Source organism: Mauremys mutica, chromosome 4 (assembly GCF_020497125.1).
Source record: "Mauremys mutica isolate MM-2020 ecotype Southern chromosome 4, ASM2049712v1, whole genome shotgun sequence".
NCBI classification, from domain to species: domain Eukaryota; kingdom Metazoa; phylum Chordata; order Testudines; family Geoemydidae; genus Mauremys; species Mauremys mutica.
Window position 1 is genome coordinate 75775960 of NC_059075.1, and position 19007 is coordinate 75794966.

Sequence of the window (19007 nt, forward strand, 5' to 3'; positions counted from 1 at the left end):
TACAGGGAGGAGAGAAGCAGCCCTTGAACTAGTCCATTAGAGTGCATGAAGACAAGGATCAGCTGGTAACCCAGCACCCTCTATAAGGAATGCAGTACAAACACTTAGGCAAAACTCACAACTAATTGTAGAAGATACCATTATTCTTTACTTTTTAAAATGTTGTTAAAAGAATATTCCCAATTATTTTTAACTTTCATTTTAATCCTTCTCATCCCAAAGACCCTTCTCCTGAACAGAACTGTACCAAGCGTGCAGAGGTACAATTGTGTAACTCACGTGAATTAAATGAAAAGCCAAGGGACACATCCCAATCCCTGGCAACATCCTACATGAAATCTGTTTACAGTTTTTGAAAGACTAAACGTGCCAGTTTCCCCACTGCCTTTAGGAGAGGCCTACTTCCCTCCCCACCCCAAACATCTACAACAAGCTCTCCAGACTACAAGTTGTTCATAGGCCATCACCATGGTTCTGCTCAGTCTTGTAATTTCTGTGAATCACACACAATTTGTAGCAGAAGGGAGCCCTAGAAAGTGAAATACACTGAAATGGACAAAATTAACACCACTCCTAACTCAGCAATTGCTGTGTTAGGACAGTAGATGGCAGCAGTAACCAACACGAGCAGCAACCTGCAAGCTCATTGAAGGCACTGTGTCAAAGAGCTTCAATAGCTTGGGGGTGGGGGGAAGCGCGAATAGGAGTGCAGGAGAAATCTCATTAATAACCATCTTAGTACATTAAGCAGTGCATGTTTTTGACAAATCTTATCTGCCTTTTGAAAGGGTTTGTGTTTTGCTTTCTCTGTCTATTCAAAGACTCATTACACGGGGATTCACCATAGCAAACTGTTCCACAAGTTGTTTTCACATTCTTCAGATCTGTGAAATCTCCCCCCCATTGGCAGCATTTAAAATGAACAGAGAATCCGTTAATTGTTTAAACCTAATTTTTGAATGCAGTACTTCAGCGTTGTTCTCCGAGGGCTAGTCTACAGAAGCAATGCTAAAGCACTGCTGTGGCAGCGCTTTAACGTGGCTTGTGTGGTCGCGGCAGAGCACTGGGAGACAGCTCTCCTGGCGCTCTAAAAAAACCCCACCTCCATGAGGGGCGTAGCTCCCAGTGCTGGGGCACTGTCTACACTGGCGCTTTACAGCGCTGAAACTTGCTGCGCTCAGGGGGGTGTTTTTTCACACCCCATAGTAAGAAAGTTGTAGTGCCGTAAATTGCCAGTGTAGACAAACCCAGATATGAAGCCAATATTCATATTCTAGTAATCTAAACACTAACAAATCATGGAAAACTTCTAATCTCACTCAAACAATGCTGCTTCTGTCTTATATATTCTCAATTTTGACTTCATTATGAAAGACAGTAACATGAAAACAGAATCTTTGTTTCATGTACATTTATTTGCTGTTGACTTCACTGAACAAGCCAACACTTCAGTTCAAACCCAGGGTTCAAACTCAGGCTCAAGCCTAAAGCCCCTTCTGTCTACGTACGAATCCAGGATCCTGAGGCCTCACAGAGGTGGAGGGCCTGAGCCTGAGTCAAACCACAACTTTAGGTTCAAACTCTATTGCTTTGCAGTGTAAATGCAGCCCCACTGAAATCTTGGCAGACTCCCAGGGCACAAGTATCCCACACTTTCACACACACCAACTTTCCTTGTCCTCTGGACAAAATTTTTTCCCACACTGCAACATGAACAAAGGACTAGAGTGGCCACATTCTGGGAGGGTACTGAAAGTCTGGGATATGGTGGCTAGACTTGGGCACACATAATGCAGTGTAGACACTGGAGGCCCAGGTTGGGACCCACAGTTCAATAATTCCTAACTTGGGGTTTACAAATGAGTGGAGACACGCAAGCCTCCTAGGTTAACACACCCAAAGTCTGCTAACTTGAATTCCACTAACTCTTGGGCTTACATTTCAATGTAGACATACTCACTAAAGTCAATCTATAGACACACCATAGTCAGTTGCTATGGATCCAACATTTTACATTTCTATAGTGCCTTCCATCCCATAGGATCCTAAAGTACTGTACTATTAATATATTAACAGCATTGTTGAAATGCATTCACCTTTGGGGTTGGAGTTTATGCAGGAGAAGGGAAACTTTCCACCCAATGACACTGAGGCAAATGTTTTTATGAGAAGTGCCATGGGATCTTTGTCTCAGTTGCATGGACAGTAAAAGGTTGCATTTTAAGATAGTGTCTGAAAAATCATTTCAATATCAAGGATATTAAAAATATGTGGAGGAAACTGACAGAAGATTAGTTATAAGCAGAGGTTATTAAACTTCATTCCAAGACGGTCTCAAGTACACCTCTCCTATTCAAGATTTCCGAACCCCTTTACAGCAACTACTTACCCATGTAAATTTCTTTACAAGAATCCTAAAAATACATTAGCTGGAAATGAGGAGAAATAAACATCCTCCAGACCATTAGCAAGTGTTCTGCGCATTCCAGGTATGTGTACATTGCAATAAACCCCCCTGTCACTGGCCCATGTCAGCTGACTCGGGCTCACAAGGCTCAGACTATGGGGCTATAAAACTGCAATGCAGACATTTGGGCTTGGGCTGGAGCCTGGGCACTAGGACCCTGTGATGGGGGAGGGTCCCAGAGCCCAGGCTTCAGTGCAAGTGTCTACACTGCAATTTTATAGCCCCGCAGCCTAAGCCCAAGTCAGCTGATCAGGGCCAGCCATGGATATTTTACTGCAGTGTAGACACCCTCAGAGGCACAGAAGTTTTAACAAGCAGTGTCAGTATTAGCGGGGTGGGGAACAAATTTTTTTGCCACCCGTCGTCCTAAATATAACAAAGTTTTGGCCACTGTTATCAGCCTTTTTATGAGGAGGGAACAACTCATGGTAGAGTGAAGAGTTAGGGACATGATTTTTCTGAAAAATTAACTCAGAAGTAAGTGTGTATTAGGGAGATATTTAAATGTCCACATCTTCCCCCCCCCATCAACCTTTTACTGAAGAATGGAGCCCAGCTATGTATTTTTTTCAATTTTAGCAATCCATTTCCAGGGCTTTCTGCAAGGGAAAAATTAGAAACCAACTTTAAAAATGCAATTGTCCTTTATGGAGCCCAAAGCCTGGCTCTGCTAGCAAAAAGGGTGATCAGGAATTCATCTGTGAAATGTATGCAAGCAAAACTAGTTCTAAATTGATGGTGATTTTATAAAGATTTCCATGAAACATGAGCATAGCAAATCACTTGATGGAGCTAACACTTAATTTTGGGCATCTCATGTACAGAGTACCACCTCATCCACAGGAATGATCATGGGCATCAACACAGAACTTGAGGAATTTTCCTGACTCGTCTGCCTGGTCCATTTTTGTGAGCAGGAAATAGAGGGAAGTTTACAAGAAACCTTGTCAGTCATGCCCTTGGCTTTGCATTCACCTGCTCACACTCAGTTCAGTAATGGAACTGGCGGTGGTAGGAGTGCAGCCCTTATCACTGCAGTTCTCTCATTAATAAGTTTTGTAGCCATCTTAAAATTAACTAAAATTTTGTTTAAAATAAAATTGAAACCAGATGGAAAGTGACAGAAAATTGTGTATTAACCTAAAAAGTTGAGTCTGCTGACCTGGACAGTATCTCAAGTTTGTCAAACTTCATTTAAGACGCCCACTGTTTAAAGTGGTGCAAGGAAAATCTCTCATCTCTGCCTATTTAACATATTGCTGCAGTTAGCACATGTTCAAAGTCACTGACAGATGCTGTTTTGAACACACAGCAAAACATTATGCAAACTCTAGCCTTTACATGTGGGTGAGAAGTAACTTCCAAATAAAAAGGAGTTTACAAGGATTTTAATCTGTAAATACTTTAGTATGAAGTTGTGCTATGACTTTGCAATCACAGAGGTCTTGATTCTGCCCAGTGTAGATGCAGACTATTGTGTGTATATAAGTGAAAGGTTAAAAGTAATCAGGACCTAGTGCAAAGAACCCTAGCCTGCAATAGTGAGTACTGAGCTGCCACTAAGTTACTCGTGCATATCAGCCCAAGTGAGGCTTGGTTAGGGGTCTCACTTAAATCCATGTCTTCTTAGACACCCATATGGACAGTATTGGCAGAAGATTGAACATAGACCTTGGACAGCAATTAATGCCACAGAAATCTATAATGCTGCCTTGCATCTTTAAAACAAACTTGATGTTCTGGCAATCAGTAAAATACTGCCTTTATGGATTACCCATAATCTGAATCTGTAAATTGCCAGTTTTAAAGAGAGAATGGGTTATCACATCATCTGGAAAAAAAAAAGAATTGCCCTGGTAGGTGCTGGTGCCCTCTTAAAGGCAACACACTTTACAACTGCCAACAGATAGTTTAAGCAGCTCAAGAACCTTGGAACATTTGCAATGGATACCATAGAGCTAGCACAGACCACTGCAATTTGAGGCTACAGAAATCCAGAATTACCTATGCCTAAGAAATATTATTGATTTTTTTCTTAAATGCAAAACTATTCCATATGCATTTGTTCTGGTTTAGGAAGAAATTTGGTCTTTTAGATCAAGTTGGGGAGCAGGAGTCAGAACTCCCTTGTTCTAAATCCCAGCTGCCACTGTACCCTAAAACACTCTGGACATTTTGAATACATTCTTATTTACCTCACATGGGTGTCGTAAAATGGTGTTATCTTTTTGAGAGCTTCAGATGACAGATTTGTGAAATCTCAAGCCACTGTTCACCATTATGGGTTCTCATCCCCATAATGGCGAACTGTAGAAATGTACTGAGAGAAAGGTGTATAGGAATACACACACACACACAGGGAAATTCAGTATAAATATATAATTTCAAGAAAATCCCTTTACTGAATTGTCTGAATCTAAAGTAAGTCGTCTTATCTTGAGGAAACTCTGCAGGTTCTTGAGCTTAAGAACTGGTTTGAATTACCTATTGATTTTAGGTTCAGTGAAGCAAACAGAATAATCACCTTGTCTTCTCCCACCCTTTCGATGAGAAAATGCCAAGACTACTGCAGCATCTTCAAGATACTGTATGGTACCCAAAGGAGAAGTGCAATAGGCTGAACAACAGAGCTAACCAATATGACCAGAACATAGTCAAACCTGAACCTCCTGAAGCAGGAAGTCAATGACTTGATGTTATACCCTAGCTACTAAGCTTCAGCAGCTCTGTAACTAAAAGTTAATATCGTTCCCACAGGATTCAACTGCTACTCTACAGACAAAGAACAGAAAAACTAACCATTTGGTTTCATTAGAGCTGGGGTTTATGAATAAATGCAGAAGCATTTTCAGTGCTGATGTGTGATCACAAATGCACCATTTCTCCCGAGTCCTATTGAAGGTATTTATATAACAAAAGTGTGTTATGAGTACAAAAAAAGTAAGATCGTAGGCTGACTTTAATGACTCGTTTGCCCCCTTATGTCTTATGAACACTAAAGTTAGGCAGGTTGAGGTTAGCTGGCTTCTATTACAGCTTCATGATGTAAACTGGAGAGTTGTGGGAAGTAATCAGAAGGCAAGGAGAAGATATCAGCCCCTTTGGTTAAGGCCAGAGAGGATCAAATACTACTCATCATCATGGGTAGTTCTATCCTGGGAAGATCTTATCGCCCAACAGAAGCTTGAGGGGGCAGAAGCTTGTGTTTGGTTTTTTGTTTTAATACAAACTTCCACCCCCTACCTCCCCCACTTTGACAACTTCTGTAGTTTAAAAATTGAATTGAACTGATTTAAGGGCATTTAGGTTCATAATCTTGGGATCTGGTTAGCCTCCAAGCTGCTACTAGGTCAGATAGCTAAGTATTTAAAGTATTAAAGGCACAGAGCCGAAGACGAGCCTTTAGTAATATGAATAAAAATGAAGCATCCAAAAATGCATCATCAGAAGCACCCTGATTCAGGAAAGAACTTAAGCACAGGAGTAAGTGCTCTCCTGAATAGGGATGCTTTTAGAAATCAGGGCCATAATAAGAAATATCTAGAATGCAGTCACTTCACTTTTTTCAGCTCAGTCATATCCACAGCCTTTGCAGGCTGGTTTCAATAAACTTTAATACTGAGGCAGAGGGGAGCAAACTAATAGGGATATCAAGACAAAAATCTCCAGCACGTAAAAATCTAGAAACAGGTCAGATACAAACCTAAAACACCAATCTCAAGGCCTTCCAGTCCTGCTTTAATTCTACTGTAAATATCTTCTCTCTCACCAAAGTCAGCAGCAATAATTTTTGTTTCCACTTTGAATTTCTCTTCTGAAAAATAACAAAAAAACAAACAAACCAAAAAAGTTGAATACAGTTAAGTTAAAGGACTTGGCCATTCCAATTTTTAAAATACAAAGAATACTTAAGTCATTATGGTTTAAGACAAACTACTATACTGTTAGTTCAAAACATTGTTATACAGTGTCACATTCATTTATGCAGGGCAAGTGTTTTACTGTTAGGCTGTTTTGATTTATGCATAAACTTTCAGAGTACTATTAAAATCTTCCAACTCTTTAAAGACACATTCAACTAGTTGTACTCTCACCACAAGAGCTCGAAAGATTCAGCACCTTCTGTTCATGAGGGTCCAGGGCGTTAGCAAATTACACAGGTTAATACAGACCACACAAAATCCAAAAGTTTGAAGCAAATTTCGAGTATCTGTTACATGATGAGTCTTGAAGTACAATGGGATCAGGGACCATTGTACTTCAAATATTTATGCAGTTTAAGTGGCTCACTAACATTGGCAAAAGACTATTGGTGCAGAAGGTGCTGCAGCTTAAGTGTGCGCAGATTCCTGTTGCCCTACATCTCCACCCCTAACCCTGACTTTTTTGATGTTTAAGAAACCAAGGAGCCAGAAGAGCACAGAAGAAAGGAAGTAGGAAAAAAAGGTACAACTACAGGTTACACAAGGCCAACAAAATCATTCAACATAGTATCACTTCCACTCTTGCAGCATGGAACAAATTACATTGTTATAATTTCTGACATTTTATTCAAGATTTAAGGATAAAATATCTCTGTAGCCTAATTCTCTTTCCATCAAGTTAAATTACTTATGTTAAATTAAAATCAGCACAATGCCACCTTGGACATCAGCAAAACAAAAGGTGCTGACCAAAATAGTCTAAATTAGATGAAAAAAAGCACTATTTTAGTGTTCCTTCAGTAATTTATGCACATTTTAAAGAATGGTTGCAAAAAAATTATTTTAAATCATTCATAAAAATGGTGCCAATTTAAATGGAAAAGAATCATTCACAAAAAGACCAGAAGCAGCCACATTCCCATGATGCTCTCTTCCATTCAAGAAAAAAATAGCAGCTCCCATGATTCTGTTGTCCATTCATGCAGAATCATGAATCTACTGCACTCAATGGTTTGCTTGCAGCTTTTTTTTTTTCCTAATAACTCTAATGGCAGATGCAACTATTTTTTTCCCCTCTTCATCTTTCATGAACAGCTGCATTGTTTAAAAATCCCCAGGGAGATGTTGCTATGTAAAATGACGACGTAAACAGCATTAAGCCCCTACTGCAGCAGCAGTCTTGTGATCGCGTCAGAAGAAAATCAAGTTCACCTTCCCCCTTCTCAGTAAAAAGATATTGAAGAGATTCTATTTTTGAACACATCTGTTTGAATGTTAAAAACATACACGTGAAATCCTACAGGACAGTGAATTAGAGGGAACAAATGTATCAAATGTAGACAAGTGGATTGGGTGGATGATGCAGCAAAACTGGACATTACTGCACACGTACAGTCTTTATTGTTTTATGGTATTTTCAGCAATTTTCATTGCCATTAAGGGCCCTATTAAATGCACATTATTTAAACAAGCCAGACACCATCACTAATGACTCACTTCTTACATTCCTCAAAGTATTTTTCATTAAGTTTTGTTTAGCAGTTAAGGCTGTCAATTAATCGCAGTTAACTCATGTGATTAACTCAAAAAATTTAATCACGATTTAAAAAAATCAATCGCGATTAATCGCACTTATAACAATAGAATACCAATTGACATTTATTAAATATTTTTGGATTTTTTTTTTGCATTTTCAATATTGATTTCAATTGCAACACAGAATACAAAGTGCACAGTGCTCACTTTATATTGTGATTTTTTATTACAAATATATGCACTGTAAAATGATAAAAAAAAGAAATAGTATTTTTCAATTCACCTCATACAAGTAATGAAGTACAATCTCTGTATGGTGAAAGTGTAACTTACAAATGCAGATTTTTTTGTTTACATAACAATACTCAAAAACAAAACAGTGTAAAACTTTAGAGCCTACAAGTCCACTCAGTCCTACTTCTTATTCTGCCAATCGCTAAGACAAACATTTGTTTATATAGCCGGCGTTGCAATGTATTTACATGCCAGATATGCTAAACATTTGTATGCCCCTTCCATGCTTCAACACCATTTCAGAAGACATGATTCCATGCTGATGATGCTCGTTAAAAAAATAATGCGTCAATTAAATTTGTGACTATACTCCTTGGGGAGAGAATTGTATGTCTCCTGCTCTGTTTTACCCGCATTCTGTATATATTTCATGTTAGAGCACTCTCGGATGATGACCCAGCACACGTTTGTTTTAAGAACATTTTCACAGCAGATTTGACAAAAAAGGTACTGATGTGAGATTTCTAAAAATAGCTACAGCACTCAACCCAAGGTTTAAGAATCTGAAGTGTCGTCCAAAATCTGAGAGGGACAAGGTGTGGAACATGCTATTAGAAGTCTTAAGAGAGCAACACTCTGATGCGGAAACTACAGAACCCAAACCACCAAAAAAGAAAATTAACCTTCTGCTGGTGGCATCCGACTCAGATGATGAAAATGAACATGCATTAGTCCGCACTGCTTTGGATTGTTATCAAGCAGAAACCATCAACAGCATGGACGCATGTCCTCTGGAATGGTGGTTGAAGCATGAAAGGACATACGAATCTTTAGCGCATCTGGCACGTAAATATCTTGCAACACCAGCTACAACAGTGCCATGCGAATGTCTGTTCTCGCTTTCAGGTGACATTGTAAACAAGAAGCATGCAGCATTCTCTCCTGCAAATTGTAGCCAACCTTGTTTGTCTGAGTGATTGACTGACCAAGAAGTAGGACTGAGTGGACTTGTGGGCTCTAAAGTTTTACATTGTTTTATTTTTGAATGCAGGTTTTTTGTATATAATTCTACATTTGTAAGTTCAACTTTCATTATAAAGAGATTGCACTACAGTACTTGTATGAGGTGAATTGAAAAATACAATTGTTTTGTTTTTTACAGTGCAAATATTTGCAATAAAAATAAATATAAAGTGAGCACTGTACACTTTGTATTCTATGTTGTAACTGAAATTAATATATTTGAAAATATAGTAAACATCCAAAAATATTTAAAATAAATGGTATTCTATTGTTGTTTAACAGTGTGATTAATCGCAATTAATTTTTTTAATTGCTTGACCGCCTTATTAGCAATACTTACGGAGTCTTTTAAAAAAAAGTTTATAAAAGCATATAAAGATATTGAATGACAAAATAGGTAAGCAAAAAAGCTAAGACCTGATGCTGAATGGAGATAACTATGAAGTTCTATATCACTGATGGTAGCTTTTCCGTGCAATCGGTCTTCAAAGCTTATGAAAATTAGCAAGTCCTTAAAGACATGGATTTAAAATGATTAAACTATGACGCTATAAGTAATGTGTATCATTTTCTATAATGTGAAACAGGAAGTAAGGGAAGCCAGAAGAGGCAATACAATGAAAAATGAAAAACAGTAAAGTTAATATCTACAGTAAAAATGGCTTTAGTATTGGAATTTATGTTCTGTTCAACAGGTATATTCAAGGTCACATCACTACCCAACTCAAGACAAATATTTAAGATGGGGTCTGAAATGGTTCAAGGGTTTTTTTATTTTATTTTCTCTCTTTCAACACTATCTTATTAAGATGGTATTCCCTCTTCGAAGATGAATCAGTTAATACCCAGTAAGCCAGTTATACTTCATCAGCCCACCTATCAACGGCTTGTAACAAATACAGATGTTTCGAATAGTAGACCAGATTTCAAACAACACTAGTGGATTAACACACGGTAGTCCTGAATACTTCAATTCCTTAGGCACACCTCTATTACACCACATCTCCTGAATCTCAACACGTCCTCTCTCTACTTCCTCAATGATAACTACAATTAACTTTTCCACTTCACCCCTACTGGTGCAACCCTGGTTTATATTTGGTCACCTCACATCTTAACGATAGTAGCTTCTTGCTGGTTGCCCTCCACACCTCTCACCCCTCTGAATTCTCCAGGCTATCGAAAAGCTGATGCCAAAATCTTCCTCTGATCATCACCAATCCTCCTGAAACTCGTTCACTGGCTTCTAATTTGCTACTGCACTAAGTTCAGCCTGCTTCTTTGCTCCTTCTAGGTTCTTCACAACTACAACCCTACCCATATCTCAGCTCTCTTCATCTACTCCCAGTACCTGCCTCATTTGCCTCTTTATGCTACCCACCCCATAGACTAGAAAAGTCTGAAGTTACAGGTACCAAGTACTTTCCCTCAAGACTCTTCCTACATTATTCCCCACAGTGATGGTGGTGGTGGCTGGGTGTTTAAATAAACGTGCTTGTATCTAAGGATGTAAATATCGGTTTAAAAAGGTAACCGGTTAAACTATTAAAATTATATCATTTAACCGATTAACTGAGGTTGCTCCAGCCAGCCTGGAGAGGCTGGGGCTGGGTCCAGGGCCCCGCTGGGGCCGGGGTCCCGCTGGCTGGCCAGCCAGCCAGCCGGGGATGTTGTCCCTCTGGCCAGCCCAACACAGCTGGGACTACTCCGGCCAGCACAGGGCCTCCGGGGTTAATGGTAAGCCTAATGCTTATCAGTTAACCTTTTACATCCCTACTTGTATCCTTAGAATGTTAGCTCTCTGGACATTCTTGACAAAATCTTATACCAAGGTCCCAACAATTTTTCTACCTAAACAGATGTTCTTACCCTTAAGCAGCCCCTCCGACCCAGCCAAATTTCATGGTGATTAAACCATTAGTGAAGTCACAAAAACTGACTAAAGGCTTCATTTGCCATGAAGCACCAAGGTACAAAATGTACTAGTGAAGGAATCTGTGAACAGCCTGCACCAAAAACTAAATTAATCCCTTTTGCAAAGGTCCCTCAATCCCATTTTAGGACCTATAATTCCATGTTTACTTCCAAACAACTTATATCTTGTTTATTGTAAATCTTAAAGCATTTGCTCTGTAGACGATCAATATTATTTCCACAGACAACTATAACCTCCAAAAAATATTTAACTGTTATATAAGCGTTTTTAACTGTTAACTACTGTATAATGTTACTATAGGAAAAGGCAAATAAATACACAATCAACATGGGCCATATCATCCAAAGTGCAATATTGCATGAATCTTACTTGGAGATACACAAACAACATGAAAGTTCAGGTCTAGTTTATCTCCAGGTACTACAGCTTTCCATGATTTTTGGCATTTCACCACATTCCTATTACGCATATTATCTCAAGGTTCTCTTCCATTGCTACACAAACTAATTCACCTATTTCTGCTTGTAAGTTTTTTGCACTGGGACAGATATTTGTAGTTTCTTTTTTAGTGTGTTTATGTGTATTTAACTATTTTCCCACATACTTTATTGTAGACTGCAGCTATGTGCTGCTCTCAGTCTGTCCCTCTTCCAGAGGAGTTATAATTGGACGAATTTTTTTAAACCAGATACAGAATTTCCTTTTTAATATCCCTAGCCAATCTTGGTCTACTCCAAGGACTCTTCAACACCTATTGGCTTACCTATACCACACTTCCAACTCGTAGTTTTAATAGCTCTCCAAAACTTTGACGATCTTCATATTAGAAGTTTGGTTCCACTTCTAAAGGTTGGGGCTGGAATGAATGGGCAAAGGGATTTATCAAGAAGGACCTCATCCCCTCTGGATAAGGTCTTCTTTTCCTAAGAAGTTTGCTGGTGCCTAAAAACTCACAACCCTTTATTTACACCATCTTTTCATCCAGACATTTGACCCTGAAGGTCCTGTCATCTACCCAGGCCTGCTCAGGGCTGTAGGAGCATTTTAGAGAAAGCTAGAAGTGATACTGTTGTCTTGTCCTCCTCTTTCTCTACACCTCTAATTTGTCAGTTGCATTCATCTGCTGTGTTATATTAAACTAGAGTGACCAAACAACAAGTGTGAAAAATCGGGTCAGAGGGTGGGGGGTAATAGGAGCCTATATAAGAAAAAGCCCCAAATATCAGGACTGTCCCTATAAAATCGGGACATCTGGTCACCCTATATTAAACCTAGACTGTAAACTCTCTGGGCAGGGGGAAGAGATTGGTTTTGTACAGTGCCCATCAAACCCAATCCTTGATTGGGGCACCAAGGAGCTAGTGAAATGCAATCTCCCTCCCCCAAATTAAACGTTCTTCCTAATGATTACATTTAGCTGCCAGGGCTTCTTTCATCCCTGGCAGCAAGTCACCAAATGACTGTCAGTCACAGCATACTAACCTTAGCAAGTAAATTGAGAGTACTTCCTGATCCCAACCATAAGAGCAAGCTCTTCTTTTTTGCATTAGAAATACTGCTATGAAACATTTAAAGTCTGTGTCCACTTCTCTGGCTACCAGACAGCTTATTGTCTAAGACATGAAAGCTACACACAAAACATTAATTTCTGAACCACTTAGTAAAAGAACTGATTTAAGGGAAATGGAAAAACATCCCAAACGTCTGCTATCTCAATATAACAAAATGGGATTCAAACTTTTTTTTTAAATCAATAATCAGTTCTGTAGACCACTTATTGCTTTAAAGAAACTACACAAACAAACACAGCCAAGTATTTTAATTAAGAGATACCATCTAATGTCTGGCTATGGTGCAATACACTCCCACATGGCTTAGTGCCAGCTGTGGAATAGCAATACTAATGCTGCTGCCCTAATTGAAGATGCAGACTAAAGCACATTAATTTGGCTAGTCCATGTAATAGCAGGTATGCTAGCATTTCTACCAAGACGCCTACCAAGTTACAGATGTTTCCATACAACTCTACAGCGCAGTACTGGTAACCTAAGGAATAAACAGAAGTTGAAATAAATTATAGTTGATAGAACAGTTCAGTCTGTGCTTGTTTTGCAACAGAAGGCTCCACATAGGGATGTCATACTGTATCAGTTTCAGCACATAACATATAATGAGATGCCTGGGTAAGATTTAAGAAAGAGCTTGCTATGTTAAATTTAGAAGGTAAATATATTTTGGTCAAGTACCAGAAAATATTTCTGGTTTCATTTCATACCAGTGGAATTCACTGTATACACAGCATTGCCATATATACAGCACTAGCTAGACATATCACCTAAATAGATAACGTTAAAGACAGGATGCATCAAAAGACTAAACTATTTTTCAACACAGGCTAAACAAGTGAGAAAGATTAGGGTATGTCTACACTTGGAGCTACAGGTGTGATTCCCAGCTCAGAGACACACATTCATGCTAGCTCTCAGCAAGCTAGTGTGCTAAAAATAGCAGCATAGCCAGGGTTGGATGGGCAGCAGAGAGCAGCAGCACAAGCTAGCCACACTAAGTACAAATGTGCCTGAACACCACTGCTCACAGCTGCCCATGCTACAGTAGTATTTTGAGCATGCTAGCTTGATACGTGCTAGTGCAAGCATGTCTATGTCAGCTAGGAATCAGACCCCCAGCTCCAAGTTTACACATACCCTCAGTGTTAACATGAGCAGTAGAACAATTATTCAGAAGTGTGTGTAAGGAGGTCAGAAGCTTTCTGCAACTGTCTGTGTAACTAGTTATTTAGAACAATACCTTTTGAAAGCTGAAGTTAGATTTTTATTAATTTCTTACATACCCCTCAATCTTCAAATAAATATGTTGGAATAAAATGTGTTTCTAAGGGCTAGTCTACACTTACCAGCCGGGTCGACGCGGTGAGTTCGACTTCTCGGAGTTTGAACTATCGCGTCTAATCTGGACGCGATAGTTCGAACTCCGGAAGCGCCGCAGTCGACTCCGGTACTCCACCACTGCAAAAGGCGGTGGCGGAGTCGACCTTGGAGCCGCGGACTTTGATTCCGCGGCGTCTGGACGGGTGAGTAGTTCGAACTAGGGTACTTCGAATTCAGCTACGCTATTCACGTAGCTGAACTTGCGTACCCTAGTTCGACCCCCGCCCTTAGAGTAGACCTGCCCTAAGTCACAAGGCTCTTGAGCACTATTGGGAATCTGAATTGTTACAACGTGCATGTGAACAGTACTTGTACGCCATTTTCTTATTTTTTTTTTTTTAATTATTTATACTTGACTCTGTTTGCTATCCCCAAAATTCCATTACATTAACGTGTCAATTACGGACATACATTTTTGAAAACTAGCCTTTAAAGCCTTTGAAAACTAGCAAAAAGGCAAGGATTTCATAGTAAATTCTAGACTAATGAACATATGTAACACCTTGTATCAAAAAGGCTTTACAAACAATAAACCAATTCTTGTGCCCGACTGTTAACTTTCATAAAAATAAAAATGCTTATCCCTTATAATTACAAAGATAAGTGGAAATATAAAGTGTAAATTGATTAAGTTTGTCTGTAAGGGTACGTCTACACTACAAGACTATTTCGAATCAACTTAATTCGAATTTGTGGAATCGACCTTATGAAGTCGAAGTTGTGTATCCACACTAAATACACTAGTTCGACTGTGTGAGTCCACAGTAACGGGGCCAGTGTCGACTTTGGAAGCGGTGCACTGTGGGAAGCTATCCCACAGTTCCCGCACTCCCCGCTGCCCATTGGAATCCTGGGATTTCCCCCCCAATGCATGCTGGGGGGAAAAATGTGTCGAGGGTGGTTTTGGGTAACTGTCATCATTGAACCGTCAATCATGCCCTCCCTCCCTCCCTGAAAGCGCCTGCGGGCAACCTGTTCGTGCACTTTTCTGCTCAGTGACAGCGCGGGCGCCACAGCACTTTGAGCACGGATCCCGCTGCAGTTATGGCCGTTGTCAACTCCTCGCACCTTATCGTCCACCTCTTCCACAGTCAGCTGCTGAGAAATAGGGCTACTTTTCAATGGTGCTGCGAGCACTGGTGGACCATGGGGGACGTTTTACCAACAACAACGTCGGGTGGCCAGGCAAAGTTCATGACGTGCGTGTTTTCAGGAACTCTGGTCTGTTTAGACGCCTGCAGGAAGGTAGTTTCTTCCCGGACCACAAAATAAGTCTTGGGGATGTGCAGACGCCTATAGTGATCGTCGGGGACCCAGCCTACCCGCTAATGCCCTGGCTCGTGAAGCTCTGTGCAGGCGCCTTTCACAGCGACAAGGAACTCTTCAAGTACCAGCGAGCAGCGAGCAGCGTGACCTGTGACTGTTCAGTTTCTTTACAGAGAAGCTGAAGCTGCCCCTGTTTCTTTACCAAGTGACTGTTGACTAGTATCTGCAGTTACATACCCCGCCCACCCCGCTTCCCCAACTTCCAACACACGTTTAAAAATAAAATACATGTTCCACTGTAACTTTACAAAGGTTTCTTTATTGATGACTTTGCGTTACAGGGTTGAAACTGGGACACGGACTGTGCTGGGTAGGGTGTGCAGTGATGTAAAGACCGCCTGTAAACTCGAGGAATGACAGGCTCCTGCTCCCAGAGCGGTCTGCAGTGCCGGACTGGATGTTTCAACGGAGCCTGCCATCCCTCCTTTTTGGGACTCTGTGTGCGGGGGCTATGTGGCCTTTTGGCGGGGGAGGACGGATACAGATTCCTCTGCTGCGTGGCTCTGTGGTCCAGGACAGGGACCATTGCATGAGATCTGTAACCCCCCTCCCCCGCTACAAAGTCACGTACCCCCCCACCCACACAGAACCTGCAAACCACCTCCCATACCGACCAGGGTGCGTACTGACTGCAGTGTGTGTGTGACCTGCTGCTGATCCTGCCCCCATGTCTGTACCCTGGTAAAGGTGATTGTCCTGTCAAATTACCAACCCCCTTCCCCCCCTTCAAACACAGTCTCCTCTAAAAGAACATGACGGAAACAGTAATTAACAGAAAAGTATTTTTTATTATCAACTAGACAGTTAGGGGATGAAACTGGGATGGGGGCTTGGGTGAGGCGGGAAGGAAAGGACTTTTCAAAATGTAGGGTATGAGAGCTTTTGGGTACTTGAGCACTCTGCTGGGGTGCAGTGACAGTTTACACGGCCTCTGGCGCCCCTCCTTCTGGTTATTTTGGGTGAGGGGGGTATGGGACTTTGTGGCGGGGGAGGGCGGTTGCAGATACACTGCAGGGGGGCTCTGTCCTCCTGCCGGAGGTCCTGCAGAACATGCACAAGGCGCAGGAGCATGTCCGTTTGCTCTCTCATTAGTCCAAGCAGCGTTTGAGTCGCCTGCTTGTCTTCCTCACGCCACCTCTCCTCCCGTTCGCTGAGTGAGCGCTGGTACAGAGAGAGGGTCTCCCTCCACTGGCTCTGCTGGTCCGCGTCGTCTCGGGAGCACCCCATAAGTTCAGCGAACATCTCGTCCCATGTCTTTTTATTTCGCCGCCTAATCTTTGCCAGCCTCTGTGAGGGGGGATGCTGTGGCGGGTCTGGAGACAGTCCAAGCTGTGTGATGGGAAAAAGGAAGTGAATTCCTTGCCAAGATAAATTTTTGCGAAGAATGAACACAGTCTAATCTGTCTCTGTGAATTCTGGGTTGAGATCCCAGTGCCTGATGGGGCAAAAACCATTTTCGCGGGTGGTTCTGGGTAAATATTGTCAGTCATCCCTTCCTCCGGGAAAGCTACAGCAGACAATCATTTCAAGCCCGTTTTCCCTGGATTGCCCTGGCAGACGCCACAGCGTGGAAACCATGGAGCCTGTTTTGCCTTTTGTGCCTGTCACCGTATGTGTACTAGATGCCGCTGACAGAGGCGGTTCAGCAGCGCTACACAGCAGCATGCTTTTGCATTTGCATGACAGCAGAGATGGTTACCAGCCATATTGTACCATCTACCACACCATAAATTGGTAATAAGATGGGCATGGTTAGCAGTCCTTTTGCACTGCACCATTTGCTGCTGTCATAAGTGCCCCTGGCTGCTCTTAGCCAGGGGCGCAAAAGCCAAAATTGGGAATGACTCTGAGTCAATCCCTCCTTTTTGGTATCTAAAAATAGAATCAGTCCTGCCTAGAATATGGGCAAGTGTACTAGAGAACCACTGTATCAGAGAACCAGAGAGCACAGCTGCTCTGTGTCGGATCCTGCATAGATTATGAGCTGTATGCTATTCACAGGGGGTGCTCCTGCAACAACCCCACCTGTTCATTCCATTCTTCCCCAGCCTTCCTGGGCTACCATAGCATTGTCCCCCCACTTGTGTGATGAAGTAATAAAGAATGCAGGAATAAGACACAGTGACTTGTTAGTGAGAAATGAGTGGAAGGCAGCCTCCAGCTGCTATGATAGTCCAGATAGGACATTAAGGAATGTGGAGGAGAGGAGCCCAGCATCCTGCTGCTAGTCCAGGGGCAATTGAATCTTTTCTTTACACATGAAGGGTTGGGGGCTGATGAAGCTCAGCCCCCTGTGGCGATGATGACGATGGTTATCAGCCATATTGTACCATCTACCAGGAAAAATTAGGGCCAGGCGCCCTTGATCGACCTAACGGATTGTAGTCTGCATGGTTACCAGTCCTTTTGCACTGCCCCATGTGCCAATAGGCTGATGATGACGACGACGGATACCAGTCGCATTGTACCATCAGCCATCCATAGCGTGGGGGGAGCAAGGATGTTGGTGTTGAGTGCTGCACCATCGCGTCTATCTGCAGCACTCAGTAAAGATAGGGTGACATGTAAAAGAGTCAAGAGAGGATTGTTTTCCCTTTCACTTCTGGGGGTGGTTGGGGGGCTGCGTAAATTGCCGAGCTATGCCCTGACCCACCGCGGACACTGTTTTTGACCCTAGAAGCATTTGGAGCTCAGCCAAGAATGCAAATCCTTTTCGGAGACAGCAGGAACTGTGGGATACCTTGCGTCCTCAGTCCCCCCTCCCTCCATGAGCATCCATTTGATTCTTTGGCTTTCCGTTACGCTCGTCACGCAGCAGCGTGCTGAGTCTCTGCTATGCCGTCTGTCCAGAGATTTTTTAAAAATACTTTGGACCAGGTGTAACATTACAGTAATTCCCCTAATTACATGCAGGAGTCTCCGAGCGAGATCACCCTGAGGACGGTCACTGAAGGAGATAGAGAGCGCATGCTGCGTGAAAGCCAGCACAAACCAGGGCCCTACGCAGCCGTGCTCGGGGAGGCAATGCTCCCTGAGTACCTCATGAAAGCCTGGCGCGGAAAAGTGTGCTACCACGGAGCACCCAATAAGGCAGCTCTCCCCAGGAACCTCCTGCGGAGGCTTTTCGATTACCTCCAGGAGAGCTTCGTGGAGATCTCCCAGGAGGATTTCTGTTCTATCCCCATATATAGAGAGACCTCCTTTTCACATACTTCAGATTCCTGTTATATTAAGAATAAAAGTTTACATGGTTAAAGCACTTACCGACTGCTCCTTCCCCTGATTCAGGATCCGGGTTAATGGCCGGGGAGGGTTGGTAGGGGATCTCCGTGACGGTAATGAAGAGATCCTGGCTGTCGGGGAAACCAGCGTTGTAAGCGCTGTCGCCTGCCTCGTCCTCCAGAAACTCTTCTTCATCTTCCCCGTCCGCGAACATTGCCGAGGAACTGTCCGTCGACACTGTCCCATCATCAGAGTCCATGGTCACTGGTGGGGCACTGGTGGCAGGCTCCGTAGCGTCCGTTTGCCGCTTTGTTTTTTTGGTAGCCTTGTCTGGGGTCCTTGATTTTCACGCGGCGCTGCGTTGCATCCCGGCTGTATCCTCTGTCTCTCAT

The 19007-nt window shown here is 42.1% G+C and overlaps 1 protein-coding gene across 3 annotated transcripts in view; it reads right to left on the reverse strand.

The window, feature by feature from the left end:
* Positions 1 to 19007, reverse strand: part of HSD17B12 (hydroxysteroid 17-beta dehydrogenase 12) — a 201288-nt gene that overhangs the window by 54580 nt on the left and 127701 nt on the right. For all 3 annotated transcript variants that reach the window (XM_045015386.1, XM_045015387.1, XM_045015385.1), the window contains exon 4: positions 6171 to 6281. In XM_045015386.1, coding sequence (XP_044871321.1) covers positions 6171 to 6281 — 111 coding nt within the window. The remainder of the gene's footprint in view (positions 1 to 6170; positions 6282 to 19007) is intronic.